This window comes from Perca fluviatilis, chromosome 16 (assembly GCF_010015445.1).
Source record: "Perca fluviatilis chromosome 16, GENO_Pfluv_1.0, whole genome shotgun sequence".
NCBI lineage: Eukaryota > Metazoa > Chordata > Actinopteri > Perciformes > Percidae > Perca > Perca fluviatilis.
In genome coordinates this window covers 33,490,693-33,503,884 of record NC_053127.1, presented here as the reverse complement: position 1 = coordinate 33,503,884, position 13,192 = coordinate 33,490,693, and the positions used below count along the sequence as shown (strand labels likewise).

The 13,192-nt window shown below is 41.1% G+C and overlaps 1 protein-coding gene across 2 annotated transcripts in view; it reads right to left on the bottom strand.

Moving 5' to 3' along the window:
* Nucleotides 1-632: 632 nt before the first annotated feature.
* The window catches only part of opcml (opioid binding protein/cell adhesion molecule-like), a 391,660-nt gene continuing 379,100 nt past the window's right edge, over nucleotides 633-13,192 (bottom strand). For both annotated transcript variants that reach the window (XM_039777409.1, XM_039777408.1), the window contains 4 exons: nucleotides 5,564-5,701; nucleotides 5,110-5,230; nucleotides 3,066-3,217; nucleotides 633-2,511 (listed from right to left, as the gene is read on the bottom strand). In XM_039777409.1, coding sequence (XP_039633343.1) covers nucleotides 2,411-2,511; nucleotides 3,066-3,217; nucleotides 5,110-5,230; nucleotides 5,564-5,701 — 512 coding nt within the window. In that variant the 3' untranslated portion in view covers nucleotides 633-2,410. The remainder of the gene's footprint in view (nucleotides 2,512-3,065; nucleotides 3,218-5,109; nucleotides 5,231-5,563; nucleotides 5,702-13,192) is intronic.

Sequence of the window (13,192 nt, the reverse complement as noted above, 5' to 3'; positions counted from 1 at the left end):
ATTTCTCTAAATCCTGACACCCTCTCTAGGTGTGTGTGTGTGTGTGTGTGTGTGTGTGTGTGTCTCAAATGTGACGTCACTCCCACAGCTGAAGCTGGTCAGCAATAATCAGGGGGGGCCGCGCGTGTTAAGTAGCTGTGCCGAGCCAGTCTGTTGGAGGGACTTTTGCTGGAAGGCCGTGTGAACAGTGACAGAGAGAGCTTCAATGGAAGCCAGAGATCCTGCATTCCAGCAGTCGCTTGCTTGTGTTAACCATTTAACGTTGCCTAATATTATTCATCTTCCTTTTGAAGATCGTTCTATGTTGACAATCAGTTTAAGAATAAATCATTTTATGTAATCTTGAACTGCTTCCGCTTTTCCCTTGGTTTCCCCTGGGTTTAGTTAATTGTTTTGTCCTAACCACCCCTAGACACTGTGTGTTTGTTTCCCATTTACAGAGCCAGAACTGTGTATGAACACAGGATTTATTTCCAGTGCGCACACACACACACACACACACACACACACACACACACACACACACACACACACACACACACACACACACACACACACACACACACACACACAACAGACAGAACCGGTTAGCGCACCGGGAGGAGATATTGACTGAATTTGGCAAATGTGTATTAGATTAGAATCCCAGACTCCACCTTTTTATTACAGCATGAGATTAAATGTACTTAGTTACATTCCACCACTGCCAGTTACTGTATAGACACAAATTCAAACTATCCAAAGCTCTGGTATGCTTTTAGTAAATAAGATCCCAGTCTGGCATTGTCCTGTACGTAGCTCTGTCTGCTGTTATTAATTGATGGTAAATGCTTTGTGACTGCATGCATTTTCAGCGATATTTAGGATTTTAAGAGATATTTTGAGGGATTATAACTCATTGTTAAGCTACTATTTTCCAATGCACATCAATGGAAAAAATAACAAACACATGATTTGTGTAAAGAGAGCCACTGTGGCTGTCTGAGAAACTTAAAGGCTATTGATTAAATCAAAATGTTTGTATTTCTACACATTTTTCAACTTGATAACTTCGGCATGAATCATAACATATTCAGCTTTAAAAGAAGACGTTAAAGCTATAGTGCGTGGTGTCTGTCTCCCCCATGAGGAATTCTAAGTCAAAACTGTTGTTGCGTCCAAATGATAAAAGCCTTCCGTGATTGCGCGCCTGGTCCGCTTCGACGAGGAGTAAACCTCCATATATGGGCGCCCGCTCTACCAACTGAGCTATCCGGGCGCCCAATTTGTGCCTTTTCTGCATCAAGTTATGGTACAAATGTCTTTGTTTATGTAAAGGAAATCATAATAAGCTTTTGGGGTGGGTTGCACTGGCCAGTTTTGATTATTAGGGGGTTGTAAATCACGCCTAGGGGCGATGGCTTGAATGTAACGGACGTTCATTATTTAGTTACGCACTGAAGCTTCAAAAGCCAATCATATCCTCAGGAGGTTGTGGGTAATGAAAATGTAGTTTAATGAATGAACAGCAGCAGTTAGTGAGGAGTCATTGCGGTGCCATGATGACATCAGCACAACCTGTGCCTCAACTCTCACTGTCGAGAACGGAGCAGCACACTGAGCAACACCTCTGTCCTAAATGACGCTGCGCATAAACGTCTGACCGTCCCGTTTCAGATTTTCAGCGGTCAGTGAACGTGCCGTGAAGCTGCTATGACGCTGTGATTCGGTGTTTTAAAAGTCATCTGATGACCGTATGCATTTGGAAAAAAAAAAACAACAGTGCAGGAATTGTCTGTACACATATATATATGTACATTTTCTACACACACTAGGATGGAAATAAAAATTTGGATGCACTATGCTGTAGGACTTTGCCTGAGAAATCACGGTGTACTATTTGTTATTCTGAACTGTTTATCATGAAGGATCCGTTACTCTGTTTTGCATACAACTGTAAAAATACAGTAAAATTCAACAATCACATTGCATTTTGTCATTTTTTTGTCGTTTACTTAAAAAAGCTTAATGGTATTGTACAGATATTGAACAGTACATGACACAATAATATTAATAATAATCTGAATGTACACTTCAATATTGGGCAATAAACAGTCAACTATCAACAGTTACATGTATTTTTCTTCTTTTTTTTCCCTTTTCACATACAAAAAAGGTTTGGGTGGGGGAGGGGGGGACACAAACTCATCAAATTAGTGCATGATTCAAATTTTTCCCTTCCTCGGATTGACGCCTCTCACGCTTTGCGAGCCAACAGAGAACAGACTCTGATGCAAAGCCAGAAAAGAGAAAGAAGGAAAACTAAGGGTGAACCGCTGGCACTCTTAACTTTCCGTTCTTCTCATTGGACTGATAGTCTGTTCTTGCTGCTCAACACCGAGAGAAGCTTGAAGGCGGTCACGTTTTCCCATCAGAACTTCAGCAGGTAGAGTAAGGTTTCAGTCAGCAGGAGGCACGCGGAGAAACGGGGCAACACGGCGGCCCCGTTCACGTCATGCATGGCCCCGGGCCCTGCAGGAGAAGGATACAATACTTACTCCATCCACAGCTTTAGTCTTACAGTCCAAATCAGTATCAACAGCTATCAACTGGAATTCTAATGGGATTTATTATTATCTCAGCCAAATGAGAGCGTTACATTGCTGCTGCAATTGCCATGGAAACCGGCGAATGGTGGAAATGTAAAAGGTAAATCAGTGAACATACTGTACATGTCAGGCTTCCTTTTATTTCTGTATGTGTGCAGCTGCTAGCCAGGGGCGGGGCTAGAAGGTGGGCACAGGTGGGCACGGGGGCGCGAAATGACTAGAGTGCTGTCAATCTGGCAATTGTGATTTCCTTTGGATCAGAGTACTGTAATTGTTTTTTTTAAAAGGCAGTCTGAGCCTATATAAAAATGTGTATCGTATTCGGATATACAATTTTTTTTAGTGAAACTAAAAATGAATGTCATGTTTTATTTAGCCGAATTCAATTGTGTTGTTCTATCCTATCCAATATTTCCTATATTTCTAAGCAGATTTTCTATGCTGTATTCGGATAAAAAATTGCATTGCTATTCTTACCGTAAAGGATTATGCTGGCATTAGTGATTCCCATGGTGTTCATGGCCACACAAGTGTAGTTTCCATAGTCTTCCTCGGAGACGTTGAAAAAGACGAGCATGGACTGTTTACCTTGGTTCTCTATCTTCACCCCGTTGAGTCCGTTGAAGAGCCTGTAAGAAAGAGGGAAGCAGCTTTCAGGACTTCTGCTGAAGAAAAGAAACTGCAAGGACTAGAGAAAAGATACAGATCTTTTCTCTAGTCCTTTGAGAGGCCATGTGTCTGTTTGCTAAGGGGAATATTCAGAAACAAAAACTCAGAAGAAAAAAAAAAAGTCAGGAATTCTTTGAGATTTAAAGTCACACAGTTTTTACGAGAAAAACCCGGGGAAGTAGTGTTGCATTGCTTCACATTGGACACGTTGGATCAAATTACTTTGCAATTGGATTTAACAATGAGATAATACTTGTAATTTTAGCCCAGAATCACCCTATTATCATAAGCACTCAGACTTTGAAGAGACATTGCCAGGTTTAGGCTGTTGTTGGTAACTTTTATAGCTTGCAGGCACTGGCAAGGGATCTTTTTAACATGTAAATATCAACACTGGTGTTGTATGCTGCCATTATTTTCCTTTGCACTGCTGACTGTGTTTACAGTCATCTGATCCATCTGCATCTCTGACTGGAGTGACCAATTACGCACGGCAGATCCGCTGGTTACATTCTGTGCCACCAGCATCAGACTGTTAAAGGGGTGGTTCAGAATTTTGGACATAGGACCTCTGCGAACTCTGCAACTGGAAGGACTGCATGAAATGTGCTGTCTCCACTGATAATTAACACACTGGCTAACTTGGAAATGTCCAAAATTCTGAACCACCCCTTTAATATAACCACCCTGTTAATAACCACATTATTCTCACAGCTTCTTCTGCGTGGCGGGTTGGAGACTGACTCACATAGCTCCACGAAAAATTGTGAATCACTTAAAACTTCCCGCTTAACCTACAGGTATGTGTGGCTGTGATTAGCAACGTTAAGTGATATAAATTGTTTGGGTTCAAAACTAAAGAATGGGAATGGGAAAAGTCCCGAGTCCCAGACAACAATACGATTTACAAATAAAAATACCAATGATTCTACAGGATTCCCAAACTGTCAGCGTGTCATGGCGGGGAGAGCTCCTCTGTCATTAAAGGGGGTGGACGTTTTTGCACCCACATGGCTCTTTTAGGGCCGTCGTACAAACACATTTACACCTGTCGCCTGCAAAAGGCAAACTTTTTTCTTAGAGTTCAAACTCTGAATGCAGCTCCTTGCCTTATCAAAGTGACTGTATGTATTTGTCCATGTCATCCTTGAGTGCACAACAACTTTCCCTCTGTTTCACTCATTGCATTTCATTGCCTTTTTTCATGTTAGCGGATGCCAGGCATTTATTTTATCAGCGTCCTCCATCTTTTCGTTCTTGAGGACTGATTTTGTCTTTTGGGGACTGACGAGCAATGCTGCTGTCACCGTCAGGGACCATTTAACAGTGCAACATAGCCCGTGTTTACATCACTTTACCAGCTCTGGGGCTCCTCATAAACAGCTTTGCAGTCTCCAGCATTCAGTTGGAAAAGATATTATACCATAATATGCTCTAAATCTCCGAGCCCCACACCACCCTGACATAAACCAGTTACAAATTAGAAATAATAACATTTGCCTTTGGTGTCCATGCCTGTTTTGCAAATGAGTTGCCTGAATTTTGAAGGGGAAAAAAAAGAAGGAAATTATGATTTTTGTTTTGTTTTTTACAGTGTCATTATTGGGATATATTGCCGATTGAGAGAAGACTAATGAAGGGCATGAAGGATTATCTCATTACATCATGAAGCACAATCTTATTTTAAACAGGGATATGTGTTAAACGCACAAACACTTATCAATAAAGATGATGCAGTCTGGCTTAGTAAGTCCACACCCTGCAGCACACTGGGTGTCTATGGGTGTCTGTAATACTGACTTCAAACAATTCCAAGCCTGTAGGAATCACAGAGCTCAGAAGAGAAACTTGCCTGCGGTCTTCTTTGTACCACTCAAAATCTGCCCTCGGGACAGCAGAGGCTTCGCATTGCAGGATTCCTTTTTGTCCAACTGGAGTACCCGTACTCCTCGCTTTGGAAATGAAGGGAGGATCTATAAAACAAAGTCAAATATCTTTTACGATGACCTCATTTAGAGAAACTAACAGCATTGCTTGGTGTTTTAGGTTGCTCCATACTCCTATTGCTGCTCTTTTGACACAAACTATACAGTACACCTTCCAAAGACACAAAGCTGTGTAAAGCATTTTATAATTAAGTCACAGTTGCTTGTTTTGTAACAGGAAGACAAAACAGTAAAATTAAAAGAAAAGAAAAATGGTAAAAAAACTAAACAATCAGGCTTTATTTGAGGATGTATCTGTCCTGATTATTAGCCTATGTCCCCCATACGTTTCCACCATGAATGTGGTGAATGTGTTCTTACAGTTGACTGCGACTTGCACTGTCCTGACATCAGGGCTTGAAATGTCATTGGAAGCGATGCATTCATACGATCCTGACTGCTCTTTGGTGATGGCTGTCAGCTCCAGATGTTCCCCCTCTGTCACAAATTTATGAGTCCCTGTGAATAGTGAAAGAAACAGAAGAAGCAATGCATTAGTAAATGAGACCTAGTATTGCTAAAGAAGTGAGCTGTACTGACCTTGATGGAATTTCTACATCCTACTCCAAACCATACGATGAAACAGGTCTGGAAAATGACCCACAGGAGTGTTTTCAGTCCTCCTATCTAAACCAGAAAATATAACGGTTGCGATTTGAAACATGCCGTTAACGTTGTGTACCGTCACAGTTTGGTTATATACAGGTAGAACAAAAACTACTTAGTTAAATTTAGAAAAAGATGGTGGTTTGGGTAAAAATTAGACGTTACTTCACTTCCGGTTACGCATGTCACGCTGAATGTAGTCTCGCATTGCCAGACCTTCCTCCACAGCGCTGCGGAGGAGGGTCTGGCTAGTCCACACAGCATTCTGGGACGTGAGAAAAACGTGCTCTGGTTTATTGGCATTTCTTTAAACCAATCACATTGTCGGTTTGGGCGGGGCTACGGCTAATGCCGTCATGGGTGTTGTTCACCCCTAAAATGGGTCACGCTTTCAAAAACATTTGTTCCCACATTTCCCATAATGTAACCAGACTTTAGTTAGACCCTCCCTGTATAGTAAACACACATGCCATCCATACACAGCAGCTTATATTCTTACAGTTAAACACCTGTGCTCTCTGAGCTGAAAGGAGGAAGCTCCAGAGTTGCGGAAGACATTTTAATATTAATTAAAACAGCCAAAATACTAGTGCTCGAGTAGGGCTTGACTGTTTGTCAACTTGAAACAGAAAGTAAAAGACTGACCCTTTACCCTGTGCTATAATTGAATGGTACTTTTGTGCTGGTGGGATGTCAGAGGACTATTTGACTAATGCAGAAACCATTGGATGCAAAGTAATTTTGATAACATATTAACTGTGAGTTAGTCTCCCTTTTCTTTTTATATATGACGTTATGATTATCTGCATCAAAGACGGCCATTTAAAAAGAACAAGAAATTCAAATCAACAGCCAACTGTTGCAGTCAGCCTCTGATTTGGTTTCAGTTTCCAAATGTCTCCAGAGGGCAGACAGCTCGGGGCATGCACTCATTACACAAAGAAAATACACTAATTGCATTGAAACAAGCCCACTTGAGCAACAGCACAAATTACCCCTGACACCAGCAATGTTAAAAGCATGTTTTGGTGACAGAGAGACCTTAAGCTATTGCAGCGTGGGTGAGAAAATGGATAGCAGCACTAATCCCAATCAGTAGAAATGTCAATCCAGCAATATCTCAACATTAGCATAATATTGTGTTTTCCAAATCCTCAGCTGCAGACACGGTTGCAGCTGGCTGGGAATTCACTGAAAAGGTTGTGGGCTACGGGTAGTCAGCTTGTTGCATGTAACCAGGGGAACAGCTAGCACATGTAAGTAATTGAACACTCTCATCATGGATAACTATATTAGGCAGACTGTGGGTGACTAAATGCTGTTGAGTTACTAGTTGGTACTGTGTGAGTGCTTAAATGCGACTTTTTACTTCTACTCCTTACATTTTTACGCAATTATCTGTACTTTCTACTCCTTACATTTTAAAAATAGCCTCGTTACTCCTATTTCAGTTCGGCTTGTTTTCATTCCGGCTTGTCGTCGTTCAAAAAAACACACACACACAAAAAAAAATCCCTATTCCAGGTACAGCCTGGACAGTACCTGGAAGAATCTTTCGAAATGGTTGGATGCAAAAGCTACTCCTTTCAAATGCGCTGCAAGCTCTGTGCACCCAAGTACCACGAGCTAATTGTTTCCCGAACTCGCCGTCTAATTTGAAAAAGCATATTGATATAATTTTTTCCCCCTTACATTACTTTTACTTTTATACTTTAATTAATTTTGACACTTTTACTTGAGTAAAAAGCTTGAGTTGATACTTCAACTTCTACAGACGTCTTTTTAAACCCTAGTATCTATACTTCTACCTGAGTAATGAATGTGAATACTTTTGACACCTCTGTACTAAACTAATTTGGGGATCCAACATATTTCTTCTTTGCTGCTTCACATTTTATTCAAACATTCTCAAATTTGTGGTATTTTGGAATCCGTCCAGCCAAACACCAACAGATGCTTCAAAAAGTAATCTCATTCAATATTCTCTCCAATATTCCATTCAATAGTTGAGCCTAAGTCACAAAGCAGCTGCAAAAAAAAATAGTTTCTCCTGATTTTGTCATTACAGTAAACAATTGCCTCATTTTTCCTGTTAAAAACATTAAAAACAGATTCAGTGTTCTGACAGCTGTAAACTCTGCTAGTTTGTGTCACAAAACATGAAGGCATGTACCAGTGTCTGTTTGTCTTGTGTGTGTGTGTGTGTCAGCATCCAAGCAACAACAGAGCCGGAGTGAATCAAGTACAATCCAAACACTGTTGAATCCTGTTGAGAAACTTGATCAGTAGCCAGAATACACAGCACGGTTAACATCATGTAGACATTTACAAAAAGTATCAGATAATGATCAGACACGGTTACAGTCAAAGCATTACAATATAAATGTCAATCTAAATTACCCAGATGAATGAATATAAAAAGTCATAATCATCACATATTACTTTGGATGAATGAATATAAAAACAATCACCATCATCATCAACACCCACATCAGTGGTCTGCAGCTATGGCCATAATTCCAGCAGAACATCAGTGTCAGTACAGCATGACTGGAGGACTAATAAGAGAGCTATTAAAGTACCGGCTGGCAGCCAGCACAAAAAAGCGTCTAAAAGCACTCAGCGGAGCACCTAAGCAATATTAGCCATCAGCTCAAGGAGCTCTGCTGCCTGGACGTCGCTGTGTGTAGCTTTTTGTAGAGAGATTACTGCAGTCGAATTACAAGCGTTGCAATAGAAAAGAACCAAAGATTCGCAGGAAACTATTTGGTACCATGACCGAAAAGCAAGCAGCAGGTGCTCGTTATAAAAGTCTATTACAGGCGATAAAGGGCAAATTGTTGAAAAGTCAAAAAGGTGACCTGAAACTGATAGAAGCTGGCAGGCACCAATTTAAACCTCACAGTAGAAGTAAAGTAAAGGCATTTTACTGTAGTTATTGACAGACTGCTTAACACTATAACCACCAGACCAGAAGGCCAGGAACGATTCTATCCTGTTGTTTGGCTGATGGAGAGTGTGGTGGAATTTCCAGAAACAGCATGTTGTGGTATGATGAGACTAAAGGGAAAGCTTAGACAACCAAGATTCATAGGTGATTCATAGGTCACAGGTCAGGGGACCAGGATATTCAGCCAGTCTCTAATAACCAAAACTGTTCATGTATAATTATGTTAATCTCTCTACAGATTCAGGGAATCTAGGCAACTGCATGATACAGGAACGTTTTGTCTCAGGACTGTCTCCTTTTGGAGCCCGTAGGGCCAGCCACACTTTGGCATACTTCCCAGAGAGAGAGATGGGCTGAACTAGGCTTTAGCATCTGTGTTTAGGCGCCGGCAATATCTTTGTTAACCTTAAAGGGTCAGCTAAACGTAACGCCTCCAGCATGAGTTTAAATACTCCTTCAGAAAGACAGGAACTTCAGAGAGTTGGACGGCACCGCACAACAACACATCGTGGTTAAACTGTACTGCCGGCTTAATTGTCTCCTCAATTGAGTGTTCATTAAATGCTTCTGCGTAAGTCATAAGTCTCCCGAACCTTCTTCATGTATATTTGAAATGAGCTGCGCTGCTCCTGAGTTTTTTTCTTAACAGAGAGTGATGAAGTGTGTGACAGCTCCTATGCCTCAAGACCTATTTCAAGTCCCTTTGGTTGCTGGGATCTGGGGATTGGCTAATAAGGACTGATGACTGACACCTGGATGAGTTGATTGCTCACGTGTCTATAAATAGTAGTGCATGGGCAGTCACTCTGTCGCTCTCCCTCCTAAAGGTTGCTTGCTTTGTTTGGACTTTGGTTGTTAAGTGCCTGTGAGTGAACATTGGCGCGCAAATGTACGTTCTTCGTGGAAATGCATTATTTTGGCGTTAATCTGCACTGCTCCTGGCGACTGAAGGAGGGGGGTTTGTGAAAAACCCCACCAAAAATGTGTTGGTTATTCTATCATTATGACAATATAGGAATGTACAGAATTTGTATTTAGGAAAAGTCAGGGCAGGAGGGAAACAACAATGACAGTATAATTCAATTTTTGAACGTTGAATGTGATCTTCCAAACATTTTGCTTTGACCGCACTTCAAATGAACCTGAGGAAAACTACTCGTGAAATGAAACAATTTTTTTTTCTATTATTAATTCAAAAGGAGTCAAAGGAACCTTATGGGAAATTATGTTTCAGACACAGACAAGGCACCGAATAAAACACAAGCTACCACAGCAGTTGGTTACAGCAGGTGGAAGGCATTGATATGACTGATGTCTCGCGAGAATACAGAGAGGCCTTAATATCTTATCAAAAGAAAGGAAGAGTGCAAAGAGTTCCACAGTTTGTTGCTGAGTTTATAGGCCAAGTTCAAATTTAAGCTTAATGAACACAATGTCCCTGTTTGGTTGCTGTTGCTAAAGAAGCTGATATTTAGCTCATTTATTCTTGAAGAATGGGTTTGTGTATTTATATTGAGCATATATATATATATATATATATATATATATATATATATATAGATATATAGATATTATGCTCTGTGGATCGCAATGCCAATCTGTTGGTTGGGCCACCACTTTGGTTCAGATTAAATATCTCAACAATTCCCGGATGGATTGCCATGAAATTTGGGTCGGACATTCGTGGTTCTCAGATGATGAATCTTTACAGCTTTAGTAGGTTATCCTCTGACTTTTCCTCCAGTGAGGTTAATATTTTTGGTTTTGAGTGAAATATATTGACAATTTTAGATGGTTGCCTTGAAATGTTCTAATCTGCATCCCTAGATACTAGATCTACTGACCTTGCTGGTTCCCTGACTTTTCATCTAGCCAAAGGGTCAAAATATAATTTGGTTTTGTGCTAATTTGCGCATTTTAGCATGCTAACAGGCTAAACTAAGATGGCACATATAGTAAATAATACTTGCTAATGTGTTAGCATGCTGATGTTAGCATTTATCTCAAAGGGTTTTACAGAGCACTTAGGTGCAAATGATGTCATCCACTCATTTGCATATTGGTGACGTCATTGCGCAATTATTTGCATATAACTTAGTGGTTATCGGTTGCAGCAAGGGGGTGATCACTAAAGCAAAATTTGGGAGGAGGCTAAAAGAAGAACAGCTGGTCCACCTCTAGGAGCTGTACGCCTCCAGGTAAGGTTGGGTACCGAAATCAACACTGTTTAGGCACCAACCGAATAAAGTCTCTAAAGTATTGAATATCGAAAAATGCCTCGTCAATACCCGATTTCAATACCTAAGGAGGAAATCTCATCAGTGATTCAATCAGCATGCAGCATGCTTCTACCAATATCTAATAATGTTTGTGATTGACTGTCTAATATTACACGTCATAGAGACACACAGGGAAAACTGTACGTTACACAGAGATGGGACTCACGTAGTAGGAGCTGAACAATAAATAAAAAGACTTTGCCGTAATGTTGTGACTCCTTTTTGTTTCATGAAATGGTATCGAAAAAAAGGATCGTTTAGAAACCGGTATCGCCGTCATGTCTTGGTATCGGTATATATAATACTTTTTAACGATACCCAGCCCTACCTCCAGGACCCTGAGGCGGGCAGGAAATATTGTGGTCGATCCCTCTCACCGTGGACACAAAAGTCTTGAAACAATTTCGTCATCAAGTGTGTACACTTTAGCCAAAATTATACTTTCTGCATAGGGTCTGTTTTACGTAAATCTTGTCATCAGGCTCTGTGCGGACATCTGCCTAGGTCAAATTTGTTGTGACCGCGCGGTGGGAAAGGTTCCAATCTGCATGCCAAACGACCTCTTTCACAGCCATTGGCAGAAGTAAATTATTTACGGTAGTTCGATTGACTTCTTCCCCATTCCGCGAAGACTTGCCTGCCTCTGATTGGCTAGTACTTGTTGCCTTTTTCTCAGAAAGTGGCGCAAAGGCAAAAAATAATAATGCTTGAGCGGACATGGTAGATGATGGCAGACTCCTTAACAAGAACGTTTAAAAATGGCACTTCATATTAAAAAGGTTGCCGACCCCTGCTCCAGAGAGTAATATAAACAGAACTACTATCTACGCAGCTGTCTGTGTATGCATCTGTTTGAGAGTATAACTGAGGCTCCTGCCTGCAGCTTCTATTTGATGAATACGCTGCATGCGTGTCGGGCAGAATTCGTCAAATCTGAAAAACAGTTGCAAAAGCCTCAGTGAATGTTGTCCTGCGATTCTGCACACCTCAGTGCAGTTCTGTAGGCAGAAAAGACTGGCAGAGAGACTGCCTGTGATATGGGCCTGGCATCATACAGTAGCAGCCATCTAAAATTGCCAGCTGGGCCGTGACAGGGCCAGTAGCTGATACCTGATGAGTTCCTGTTTGGTCCCTGCAGTTTTAGATGGCTACTACAGTATATTATTTTATCCGTCTGTATGCTAACTGATCAAACCCCACATTGTCACGTTTACATGTGAAGGCCCATCCATTAGGATGTTACTGGGCAAAGACAGAAACTGAACCAAAGAACAACCTGTAATTACTGTTAACGTCTGTGTGATATTGCACTGGCCTCTATTTGTCATGCCTGTTTAAATCTGTTTATAGGGGGATGCACACAAAGGTACATGCAATTACCAATTGTCGTCCAAAGAGTTGGGTTAATTATTGGGCTTAAAAACAAACCACAAAAACAGTCTCCCCTTGTAGCAAGCACTTATTTTATGAAGCAGAATCTTTGATCAAAAATGTAACGTAAGAACTACTTTGATAAGCTACTTCAAAATTAGAGTAAAGATGTTGAGTCCAAGTCATCCACTATTCAGCGAGAGACATTCAGGAATTAGCCAGGGACACAAAATAGCATGCCACAGCTTTAAATAGCACACGAGTCACCAACTGATGTAGCCTGTAAAGTCACTGTAAATTCTACATTCATTACATTAAAACTTTCATCCAGTGTTCTGTTCTTCACAGGGAGGGAGGTACAGCTTTGACAAGCCCCCCCCCCCATGTCATTGTCGGCATCATTATGAAGCAGCAGCATCCTCAAACACAAGAACAGGCAGATTCATCTTAAGGTTTCTGCCTACTTTAGTGATACAGAGCTCAATACAGACGGTGCATGAGGGTGTGTGTGCGTGTGTGTGATGGTCCATTACAGAATAGAAGGATGTAGGACAGGAAGCTATTTGCCCGAAAAAGACACTCAAAAACACTTGATGTGAAGCAGTGTGTCTGTGCTGACAGCAGAGTTCTGGTTTCTAACCATTCCAGAGCCCCGTGGTCATTCTCTAGGCTGAATTCTGTACCCAAGCGGACGATACTTGAAACAGTCTAAGGTCCATTTGATGGCTATACGCTCCAGCTGCC